Source organism: Neurospora tetrasperma, assembly GCF_000213175.1.
Source record: "Neurospora tetrasperma FGSC 2508 unplaced genomic scaffold NEUTE1scaffold_81, whole genome shotgun sequence".
Classification (NCBI taxonomy): Eukaryota; Fungi; Ascomycota; class Sordariomycetes; order Sordariales; family Sordariaceae; genus Neurospora; species Neurospora tetrasperma.
The window spans coordinates 7,276,649-7,288,777 of NW_009799179.1; the positions used below are offsets into that span (position 1 = coordinate 7,276,649).

At 51.8% G+C, this 12,129-nt stretch overlaps 3 protein-coding genes across 3 annotated transcripts; 2 read left to right on the forward strand and 1 right to left on the reverse strand.

Annotated features, from left to right (window-relative positions):
* Positions 1-91: 91 nt before the first annotated feature.
* On the forward strand, positions 92-979 carry NEUTE1DRAFT_33744 (uncharacterized protein; the record flags this gene model as incomplete). The annotated part of the gene is made up of 3 exons (XM_009856636.1): positions 92-164; positions 481-553; positions 769-979. Coding segments are annotated over 3 exons (357 nt in total), but the record flags the coding sequence as incomplete, so codon positions are not given.
* Positions 980-4,236: 3,257 nt separating this feature from the next.
* Positions 4,237-4,698, reverse strand: NEUTE1DRAFT_54771 (uncharacterized protein; the record flags this gene model as incomplete). The annotated part of the gene is made up of 3 exons (XM_009858485.1): positions 4,237-4,284; positions 4,432-4,474; positions 4,625-4,698. Coding segments are annotated over 3 exons (165 nt in total), but the record flags the coding sequence as incomplete, so codon positions are not given.
* Positions 4,699-5,305: 607 nt separating this feature from the next.
* On the forward strand, positions 5,306-10,841 carry NEUTE1DRAFT_150551 (pyruvate carboxylase; the record flags this gene model as incomplete). Its single annotated transcript, XM_009858486.1, has 12 exons — positions 5,306-5,445; positions 5,600-5,620; positions 5,681-5,688; positions 5,759-5,770; positions 5,839-5,876; positions 5,943-5,974; positions 6,099-6,218; positions 6,277-6,338; positions 6,429-7,275; positions 7,921-7,963; positions 8,084-10,235; positions 10,295-10,841. 12 exons carry the CDS (start codon positions 5,319-5,321, stop codon positions 10,409-10,411), a joined length of 3,579 nt encoding a protein of 1,192 aa, XP_009856788.1.
* Between the last annotated feature and the right edge of the window lie 1,288 nt (positions 10,842-12,129).

Consider the following 12,129-nt stretch of genomic DNA (forward strand, 5'->3'; position numbering starts at 1 on the left):
CAACTCTGCAACATTTCGCTGTGTTCGCGGGCCATCCAATCTCTCTATCAGTGACGCAAAGCCGGTATACAATCCGTTCAAAACAGTCAAAATGGCCGCCTTTGTGAAAGCGATCAATGCGAAGATCAGGTCTCATCCCGTTCTGAACTATGTCTGCTCAACGCGTAAGTCTCCATATCCCAGTTTACCCCAGCCAGCTGAGCGACCCGCCTGGTCTCGAGTCGTGATCCCAGACCCCCCCGGGTGGGCCAATCCCCGATAATACTGGGGCATCCTCACGACCCGGGCCATAGGCATCATGGTGAATGATGTTTAGGGGTAGAACATCACCAAAGACACGATTCTTCCGGGGCATGCTTAAAGACCGTAGCGCTGCATAGGCTGCCGCAGCATGATGCTTGTTGGGACAAACCGGTGGAAATGGGACATACCTTGCAACTAAACGTCGGACACGCTGCTGATATACCAATGTGCTCGCAGACTTCTGGGGCCCTGCCTCTAATTTTGGTATCCCCATCGCGGCTGTGATGGATACACAGAAGAGTCCTGAACTGTGTGTGCCCCTTGTTTATCAACCAACCTCAACCTATCTGCCTTCTATGTTCCTCACTCCCATCTGTTGTGAGCTTTCTGTCTCAATCCTCCTAAACTACAGCCTTTCCTTTTGATAAGCCCCTTGGGATATTCATTCTCGTCTCACTCTCTCGCCCACTCACCACAACATTGAACGAATCCAACAGACCCCTCTCTTTCTAACCTTTTACATAGGATCTCCGGCAAAATGACCTTTGCCCTATGCATCTACTCGGCTACCTTCATGCGCTACTCGCTCGCCGTGCAACCCAAGAACTACCTCCTGTTCCTGTGCCACGCCGTCAACGAGACGGCCCAGTTGACGCAGGGTTATCGCTACCTGAAGTACAACTATTGGGGCGGCAAGGAGAAGGAGGGACTCGTGAAGGCAGTGGATGCGGGTAAGGACAAGGCGAAGGAGCTGGAGGCCAAGGCTGAGACTAAGGTTAAGGAGGTTGTTGGGAAGTAAAGGGAGATGGAGAGCGTGAGTGGTGAGCAAGAAGCATGGTGCCTCTTTAGTACTTGACCAAGATGGATGGACCGTGACCGATAGGTAGTCAGTCGATGTTGGTATGGACTGGGTGTGATCCGATCATGAAGAGTCAAAAGAGGGCCTCAAGAAATGTTGTCTCCTTCGAGGGTGTGTGAAGGCCACCATGAAGAGAGCCCGGAAGTTGTGCTGTACCTTGCATTTGCGAAAGAAGCACGGAGTCGAGTGTCAGATCTGTCATGAAATCAGCAAGATACTATCATGTGAGACGGCGATCAATGGGCTGAGGAGCAACGGATACATACGGAAATATGTGACTTCAGGCATTTCTTTCTCCACGCGATCATCTATCGACCAATTACTTTCGGTCTCTTGTCGACTCAAGGTGGAGAGCACTAGCGGAAAACACGAGGGACAGCTTTGGACTCCACGATGTAGTGCCGTTGGACTTTGGTGTTGTCTGTTGCGATCTTGTCGACGAATGGATCTGGAAGTCATGAGACTTATCTGATAGTCCTGTTAAGGAGCGGTGTGATATGTTAACTGATGTTTACGGTCTTGATCTGAAGTGCTGATGAATATCCCGAGATACAAGTAGACACGAAGCCGCGTACGTCGACGAACGTCATTCGTGGGTTTTAGATACCGACCCCGGGGACGAACGTATTCGCGAATCCACGGAAATACCTAGCTACAATGACATTGGGAGACGGGTTCGACATTGTAAAGGAAATACAAATACCTTTTTAGGCATGGTTCAATCCTTCTGTGCGAAATAAAGTACAGAAAGCTAACAGCCACATAAGGAAAATCAACCCATGTCTACCTATAAACGATCGGATCTCGTCCCGGTATGTAACCGAGGAAGAAGCGAAGTGGTGAAACCCGCTCCGGCCCCGCCCGACCACATGTGCACAACCGAAGTCCCCGCGCCATCCCGTTCCCGCCCTCCCTCCCCCCCGTTCGTTTCGTTCGACACGCGGAGAAAAAAAGGGCCAAAAACGGGTTCGTCGGTTTTACCACATAGAGTACACTGTAGTAGGTATGTAACATAATCCACCTTCCTCAGCTGGTTAAAACCTAGGGGCTTCTTTTTTATTTGATCTTTTATTTGGTTTCGTTTAGTGTAAGTTCAATGGGCAAGGTAAAAGAGACAAACAGGGTAAGGCAAGACAAGAAAAGGCGTATGATCTGCAGGGCTGATAGGAGGAGCCCCCTATGCAGTTTTGACACTTGGTTTCAGTGATCGGCTTGGCTACAACCCTTTAGACAAGTGGGCTTGGAATTGTCGTCGGTGTGTTTGAGATAGACTGTCCCGGGACGAACAGTTTCGGCTGTGTGACGGCTAAGGTCTTGAAACCAAGATTATGTGATTAGTTAGATAGAACAGTAGCGGTGACGCAAGAAGCTCAAGGAGTCTAAGAACGGCATATGATACATGAGGCTCGTTTGCTGGTGATACGTTGGGGATTTGTGTTGTGAAGGCTTAGTGTACCTCTATTGTACCATGATTTTCCGGGGTATGTCTCTCAATATGTTACGGCTCTCGGTTGGAGAGGATAGGATGGGCCAATCTAGGCAGAGCACACGTCTAAGTATCAGAGTTTCGACTACAGAACACCGGAAAATGAACGCGAAACATGAAGATATGGTCACATAGTGCTGAGAAGCAAAGGCATAAGCTTGCCATTGGTATTGATGGTCTGCAGTACAGTATTGCCATCGGCCGGGGTGTCAAGAGACATCCCGCCACGACAATGAAAGTTCAAGAGTCGAAAACGAAAATAGCTAGGTCGTCACTCATCAACCCTGTCGTGCCTGTCTAGCCTATAGCAAGATTTCCTTCCCCCAAATGCAACCCTGGAGAGATTGCCAACACCCGAAACGTCTGTAAGAACGAAAAATGCCGTGCTTATCCTCGGTTGTTGATGCGAGAACATGAGGAGATCGGTTGCGAGATCTATCAGATGATCTTTTGGGTCAATGGTGTGTTTCGCCTTTGACTCGGATTTCTCGCTTCTGTCGAAAGCTGAGGAACTGGTTGTTGCAAGGGTAAAAGAAGACGCCCCAGAGTTCGAGACTTCGAACCAAAAGTCCCGTCGCCAGTTGTTATGACTCAAAAAAAGGTGATGACAGACCCAGAAAGACAAATGCAGGGCAAGGCGGTCGTTATAATAGTTATGGGTACCAAACCATATCAGAGCCCTGGATCATCCAGTCTCCGGTGTCGCACCGCCGGTTGCAACTGTTAAAACCAAAGTTGCAAGGAAACGTGCCCACGGATCTCACAGTGTCAGTAGGCATGCAGGAGATAGTGTACACCCGCAAGGTTCTTGGTTACCAACCCGCAGGATCCTGCTGTGCGAATAGCCTCAGAACTCACCTCCAGAGATACGCAGACTGTAAGCCGGATGTGAAAATAAACCTCAATGCAAACTCCACATGGGGTCTCCAAATCGAAAGTGGGGCTGTAAAGCAGGAGGGGATGGCTAAAGTGGTGGATCCATCCATAGAGGTAGCGTACAAGGCAGCAGCTAGAAAGACGCGAAGTACCGATACACCCAGGAAATCATGTTTTGGGGCAGTTGTTCGCGCTGACGATGCACGTGCTGTGAAGCCGTGTCGTCTGTCTTCGCGATACCGAATCTGGAACCGCCCGGACCAATGACAAGCCCCGGATGACCCATCCATTTCGATCCATCCCCGCTGCCGGCCCCGGACCAGCACGGGCCCCGAAGAGCCCCCCACTTCCCTTGGTGGCCGGCCCCGGGCCGCCGGCTTTTTCATCACCCACATCGAAGTACTTTTTATTGATGAAGGGTGAGCCTTCCCAGCACGCTATGAACCTGTCTGACTACTCATCGTTGTCTGGCTACACAAAGAGGCAACATGAGCCAGTAGGAGGAGTTTGACAACAGGTGCGATGAATGGCATTCTCCCAATGCGGGGCTCCCTTTCGGCGCCGGGCCCTCTTTGGTTGACATCATGGATGTCAAGCGCGGCAAGCCTGGCTACCAAACGTATGTTATGTCAAATAATGTCACGGTGGTTCTATTGTTCGTCAATGGTGATGTTTCACGCTCCTCATCCGCGGGCGTGACTGCAGCATGCATGCCTCTTCGCGGCTCAGTTTCAGAGCTTTGCATATTGTGGTGTACATAGTGGTGTACAAACTATCCCATCTTGACCTTTTGTGTGTGATGACATGCCGTTGCAGAGCGCTATTGCAAAAGAGATAAGTGAGTTTTCTATGTCATAAGCTTGAGTCACCAGACGGGGTCTTGGCTTGCGGAATTTTCTTGATCAAGACGCTTGGAAGCGGCAGACTCAAGAAAGTAGCGGGTGGGCTGAGGATCTGGAGGTCTCACTTGAGAGGGGTAGAGGTACATGTACGCCACCAAGAACTCCTGTCTACGCAGTACACTACGTATAGCCCCCGGCCACCGCAGATGATCTTAGCAAGTGGAAGCGATGCATGGCATCGATCCGTCAAAGCCATGATAAGTAACGACCCCACAAAGCGACGATGAATCGCAAGATGGGACTGGCAGGTTGACTTACAACGGGGATCCTTGTTCAAGCTGGTTACTGTCAGGACCAGAATCGTCTTCTTCTCCTTGGCGTGAGTTTTGTCCATTTTTTTTTAGGTCCCGCTCCGGTAGACGAGCTTCATGGATGGTCGAGTCTGACTCTTTCTGCCACTTTTTCCATGTCGCTAGACAGAAATCCGCTCATAAGCCGCGTCTTCGTCCAGGCCTCTCCCTCTTCTGAAGTCTTACCTCCATCAATTTTTGCCCTCTTTGCTTTATTTTTCTGTTCGGCCAAGCAGTGTGTCCCTCCCGTAGTTCCTGGACCGCCCTCTGCCCTTCTGTGTAGTGTATATCACCAAACGTAGACTTCGCTTTCGAGTGGCCCCCCCGGTTAGTGTAGTGCATAGTAGTCTGAGCAGCAAGGTACCCATCCATCATCTAGATCTAACCGGGGCTCTGTAAGTTTGTCTTGGCTGTACTTACGAAACTAGCGTGTTATCCATGTAAAGGTGTACAATGTGCTCGGTACAGCCAATCCAACCTAGTCTGTCTCGTCGCTGTTTGGGTGCAGCACGTCGCGCCGTAACCCTGCCCGATAACCCCACCACCAGGACAGACCCCTCGTCATTGTTTTGAGACTCAAGTAGCCCGCTCCCCCTCCAAACTCGCTACCTCACCAGCTTTTCTCTTTTCAACAACCACGACATTGTGTCAATTGAGTCAAGATGGCCTCCGACAAGCCTGCCGACCAGTATGCGGAGGTGTTCGAGGAGGGCGATGTCTCCAAGGAGGCCCAGACCGTCCACCGCATCCGGGCCAACTCGACTATTATGCAGTTGAACAAGATTCTGGGTTAGTCGCATTCGCATTCCGTAGAGACGGGACGTGCTTGGTGTGCGGTTGCCGGCTGCTTGCAAGAGTGTCGCGATCAACTGAACCTCTGCGCGCAGAAGTCGATGAGGTTGTATGGAGCAAGTTACTAACGTCGGTTCTTCATGCGAAACAGTTGCCAACCGTGGTGAAATTCGTAAGTAGTGACCTGCCCCATCACGTTTTCCCCGAGCGATGCGCTAACAGTGATATTCAGCCATTCGTGTATGTCCAACCGCCATGACCACTACAACATGAGATGAACATCGTACTTACTTTTGATACCACCATACAGATCTTCAGAACTGTGAGTTACCAGTATTCTTGCCGTGCATGTTTTCGTGGTGGACATGGCTGACCTTGAAAACTGCGCAGGCTCACGAGTTGTCTCTTCACACCATTGCCATCTTCAGGTAAGCGCTTCTTCCAATCCATATACCAAAATCCGTTTCGTTCGATCACCGTCTAACTTTTATCAGTTATGAGGACCGCCTCTCCATGCACAGACAGAGTATGCGCGATTTCACCTTCCCCCAATCTCTCATCGTCGAGTTAGCCTGGGCCAAGGCCAACGCCAGCGCCCTGGCTGGCGAGCGATACAGTCACAGTTGCAGTTACTGATGCTAGAAACGCAGAGGCCGATGAGGCGTACGTCATTGGCAAGCGTGGACAATACACCCCCGTTGGTGCTTATCTCGCCTCCGACGAGATCGTTAAGATTGCCGTCGACCATGGCGCCCAGATGATCCATCCCGGTAGGATAGAACCGTTCACCTGAAGGCCTTGACGTCGCTTTTACTGATCCTCCCATAGGTTATGGTTTCCTCTCTGAGAACGCTGATTTCGCTCGCAAGGTTGAGAAGGCCGGTCTTATCGTGAGTTGCCCAGACCACGCCCAGCTAGAGCGCGGGGTTCATGTGATTCGCCCAATGAGGAGTGCATGAGCACTAACCTGTTCTCTTTAGTTTATCGGCCCTTCGCCCGAAGTGATCGACGCCCTTGGTGACAAGGTCTCTGCTCGCAAGCTTGCCATTGCCGCCGGTGTCCCCGTCGTCCCTGGTACCGAGGGTGCTGTCGACACCTTCGAGGCCGTCAAGGACTTTACCGACAAGTACGGCTTCCCTATCATCATCAAGGCTGCCTATGGCGGAGGTGGTCGTGGTATGCGTGTCGTCCGCGAGGAGGCTTCCCTGAGGGAGTCCTTCGAGCGCGCCACCTCCGAGGCCAAGAGTGCCTTTGGCAACGGCACCGTTTTCGTCGAGCGCTTCCTCGACAAGCCCAAGCACATCGAGGTCCAGCTTCTTGGTGACAACCACGGCAACATTGTCCACCTGTACGAGCGTGACTGCTCCGTCCAGCGTCGCCACCAGAAGGTCGTCGAGATTGCCCCCGCTAAGGACCTTCCCACCGAGACTCGCGATGCTATCTTGGCCGATGCCGTCAAGCTCGCCAAGTCGGTCAACTACCGCAATGCCGGTACCGCTGAGTTCCTTGTCGACCAGCAGAACCGCTACTACTTCATTGAGATCAACCCCCGTATCCAGGTCGAGCACACCATTACTGAGGAGATCACCGGGATCGACATTGTCGCCGCCCAGATCCAGATCGCCGCTGGTGCTACTCTTGAGCAGCTTGGTCTCACCCAGGACCGCATCACTACCCGTGGTTTCGCCATCCAGTGCCGTATCACCACTGAGGATCCCGCCAAGAACTTCCAGCCCGATACTGGCAAGATTGAAGTCTACCGCAGCGCTGGTGGTAACGGTGTCCGTCTCGACGGCGGTAACGGCTTTGCTGGTGCCGTCATTACTCGTAAGTGATTTCCCCTTTCCCCATTCATGCCCCAAACACCTTTCCCAAGGACCCCAAGAACCCAAATGCATCACTTGATGAGTTTCTGCCCTCTATGAAGCATTCCTGGTATCTCTCGACGCATATTTGCACCAATCAGATGCATCGCGATATCTGAGGAATGGCATCAACTGCTCTCTGCAGGCCTTTTGACATCAGCTCGAGGCTTTTTTGCATCAAGAAACTGCATGCAAATTTGAGAAGAACACCTCAATTTCCGGCGGCCTGTTCCTTCACATTGAAGCATTTGTTTCGCGGTAAACAAATGGCAGGTGTTTGGACTCACTAGTGTGGGGCCGACCCAGAAGACCCACAAATTGTCAGGGGGCTGGACCGTGCGTCATGTAGAGCCTCAACACATAAACATATCTTCACCCTCGCCGTCGTCAACTCGAATCATCACCACACACCTATCATGTTCTGAACTCTCGCTAACTTCTTGAACAGCTTGTAAGTCACTCCATCTCTACATATCGGCAGTATCTATCTGCGCTTTCTTCTTTTGGAGGCTGCGTGGCCTTTGATTCTGCTCATGACCGGGTCTCCTCTCGGTCTTCTTACCTCTTCTCTTGATCAACCTCTTGGTCGATCCACTAACTTTTGGAACAGTCTATGACTCTATGTTAGTGAAAGTGAGCTGCCGTGGCAGGTAAGTTAATACGCAGTTCATGGCCGATCCCAACCTTCATGGCCACTGTCTTCGTGTTAAGACTGGGCCACTATTTCTGTGTCAAGACTTGTACTAATCATTAAATTCCTTTTTTTTCAGCACCTTTGAGATTTCCCGACGCAAGGTCTTGCGTGCCCTGATCGAATTCCGTATTCGCGGCGTCAAGACCAACATTCCATTTTTGGCTTCTCTCCTCACACACCCGACTTTCATCGAGGGCAACTGCTGGACTACCTTCATTGATGATACGCCGTCGCTCTTCGACCTAGTTGGAAGCCAGAACCGTGCTCAGAAGCTCCTTGCTTATCTGGGCGATGTCGCCGTCAACGGCAGCAGCATCAAGGGTCAGATCGGTGAACCCAAGTTTAAGGGTGATATCATCATCCCCGAGCTCCATGATGCTTCTGGCAACAAGATCGATGTCAGTCAGCCTTGCACCAAGGGCTGGCGCCAGATCATCCTCGAGCAGGGCCCCAAGGCCTTCGCCAAGGCTGTCCGCGACTACAAGGGCTGCCTTCTCATGGACACCACCTGGCGTGATGCCCACCAGTCTCTCCTTGCCACCCGTGTGCGTACGGTCGATCTGTTGAACATCGCCAAAGAGACCAGCCATGCTCTCCACAACCTCTACTCCTTGGAGTGCTGGGGTGGTGCCACCTTCGATGTCGCCATGCGTTTCCTCTACGAGGATCCTTGGGACAGACTCCGCAAGATGCGCAAGCTTGTGCCCAACATTCCCTTCCAGATGCTCCTCCGTGGCGCCAACGGTGTTGCCTACGCTTCCCTGCCCGACAACGCCATTGAGCACTTCGTCGAGCATGCCAAGAAGAACGGTGTCGATATCTTCCGTGTCTTCGATGCCCTTAACGACATCCACCAGCTCGAGGTTGGTATCAAGGCTGTCCAGAAGGCAGGCGGTGTGTGCGAGGGTACCGTTTGCTACAGCGGTGACATGCTTAACCCCAAAAAGAAGTACAACCTTGAGTACTACCTCAAGCTCGTTGACGAGCTTGTCGCTCTTGACATTGATGTCCTTGGTATCAAGGATATGGCTGGTGTTCTTAAGCCCCACGCTGCTACCCTCCTCATTGGCAGCATCCGCAAGAAGTACCCCGACCTCCCCATCCACGTCCACACTCACGACTCCGCAGGTACTGGTGTCGCCTCCATGGTTGCTTGTGCCATGGCTGGTGCTGATGCTGTTGATGCTGCCACTGACAGCTTGTCTGGCATGACCTCTCAGCCCAGCATCAACGCCATCATTGCTTCGCTTGATGGCACTGACAAGGACACTGGTCTCGACGTCCACCATGTCCGTGCTCTTGACACCTACTGGTCTCAGCTCCGTCTCCTCTACTCGCCCTTCGAGGCTCATCTCACTGGCCCTGACCCCGAGGTTTACGAGCACGAGATTCCTGGCGGTCAGCTCACCAACATGATGTTCCAGGCCTCTCAGCTTGGCCTCGGCTCTCAGTGGCTTGAGACTAAGAAGGCCTACGAGGAGGCCAACGACCTCCTCGGTGACATTGTCAAGGTCACTCCTACCTCCAAGGTCGTTGGTGACTTGGCTCAGTTCATGGTTTCCAACAAGCTGTCCAAGGATGATGTCTTGGCCCGCGCTGGCGAGCTCGACTTCCCCGGCTCCGTCCTCGAGTTCCTCGAGGGTATGATGGGTCAGCCCTACGGCGGTTTCCCTGAGCCTTTCCGTACCAAGGCACTCCGTGGCCGTCGCAAGCTCGACGCTCGCCCTGGTCTCTTCCTCGAGCCCATCGACTTCCCCAAGGTCCGTAAGGAGCTCGCTCGTAAGTTCGGCAGCGTCACCGAGTGCGATGTTGCCAGCTACGTCATGTACCCCAAGGTCTTTGAGGACTACAAGAAATTCGTGGCCAAGTTCGGTGATCTCTCCGTCCTTCCCACCAAGTACTTCCTGTCCAGGCCCGAGATCGGCGAGGAATTCCACGTCGAGCTTGAGAAGGGCAAGGTCCTCATTCTCAAGCTCCTCGCTGTCGGTCCTCTCTCTGAGAACACCGGCCAGCGTGAGGTGTTCTACGAGATGAACGGTGAGGTCCGCCAGGTTACCGTCGACGACAAGAAGGCGTCGGTCGAGAATGTGAGCAGGCCCAAGGCCGATCCTACCGACTCCAGCCAGGTCGGCGCCCCCATGGCCGGTGTTCTCGTTGAGCTCCGCGTCCACGACGGTACCGAGGTCAAGAAGGGCGATCCCATCGCCGTTCTCAGCGCGATGAAGATGGTACGTTGTCCACTACACCCCTGTACGCAGATGACTCAATACTAACTCGTATCCTATAGGAAATGGTCATCTCCGCTCCTCACAACGGTGTTGTCTCCTCCCTTGCCGTCCGCGAGGGTGACTCCGTCGATGGCTCTGACCTCGTCTGCCGCATCGCCAAGCCCGGCGACAAATAAGCAACTAGATAATCGAATAACAGGCTGTCATTCCATCGTTAAAGACTCGAGGAAATAGAGGCAGTTCGAGTGTCACGCAACAGAGCTACCGACCAAATTGTGTTTATGCTTCCACGACGAGACGAACATTTTCAAAAAGAAAGAGAAACGGCGCGTCGTTGTTCGGAGTCCGGCCGGGTTTTTGTTACTTGGGAATGATTATATGGCACATGGATTTTGATATGAAGAGCTGGATGGAGGAATGGATGACATGAACATCAATCCCTCCAAACACAATTTGGGCACATCGAGGGACGCCGGGCCGGGCCCTTCAAAAGCCCAAGCAGCGTGCAGAGAGTGGAGCTTGTAGCACTCGATACCTCATGTATGCATGAAGCAAAATAGTGATTTCATTTCATTACATGGTAAACTCTTAGGCGTCCTCCTCAAACCGTATAGCTCGCAAACCGTGATTGCAAACATTTTGAGTTTGAAGTAACATGACTTTGACTGGTTTTTGCCTTGGAAATGCGAATAATTGCCTGCGGAGTATGATGAACAATAAAGTATATCACCCAACTGTTCCACCTGGGTCAATGGATTACTATCGATATCGGTTGCTACTCTCGACGCTAAGATCTGGATTACACTGACCAGACCGGTGGGAAAATGGTGAAGAGAGAAAAGAGAAATGACGGATCGTGCGAGCGATAGGGTTTTCTTAATCAGATCTAAGCGTCGAGAGTAGCAACCGATATCGATAGTAATCCATTGACCCAGGTGGAACTAGAAGGGTGATATACTTTATTGTTCATCATACTCCCGTGAACATGCCATTTGAATCAGCACCACGACTGGCATCATGACATGCTAGTTTGTTCAGACAATTTGGTGGCTACCATAGCAGTAAAGCCTGCCCAATGGATCGTCGAGGTTAGAAGTATTGATACCTCTAACGAAATGGAACGATTGCGGCATTACAATGTGTATAACAGGGAAGCGTGAAGCAGTGAACATTCAAGTGCGCTGATGTAGGAATGCACTGGCCTTCTGGGTCGGCCAGCCTCCAGTCTCTCCCACCTGTCATCCTGTTTCGCAGGTCAGGCTGTTGTCCTCAGCCAGGTTCGGTCATCACCAAGTGCACTTTGACCGTTGCAAGTCCCAAAGGTACATTTCATTCCCGTTGATACTTCGTTTCAGAACCCCTACGTAGGAAGAGAGAAGAGGAAAAAGTTTCAAAGCGTCGATACTGAGTTCATACTGGAAGTATCAATGAAGACTGTCTTAGTCGAGCAACATTGCCTGGATCAGAACGACGTTTTCCAAGCCTCAACATCAAGCAGGTCAACAACCAGAAGTTGTGCCACTTTGAATTCCTTTCATGAACGGAATGGATCTGATGTGGGATCCCGATAATAGGCACAAAACCCCTTCCGAGGACTTATCGCAACCGTCTTCAACCCGAATGCTCCGTAACATCACGTGTACACGCGGGTAGACATTCAGTCTCTTCGATTGTCTACGAGCTTGCAGTACGCCGCTACTTGGTACGTATGACACGGAACACTCGTTCACAAATGTAAAAATTCATATCAAATCACAAAGCACATCGGTGTAGGTATGTACGCCCAATCATTGCGACCCTTTCCATGGAGCCACGAAGGGCAAGGAAAGCACCGCACCCAAGATTGTTCGCTGATGTCTGTTCTCCATTCTGTTCGAAATTGATGAATTGGTCC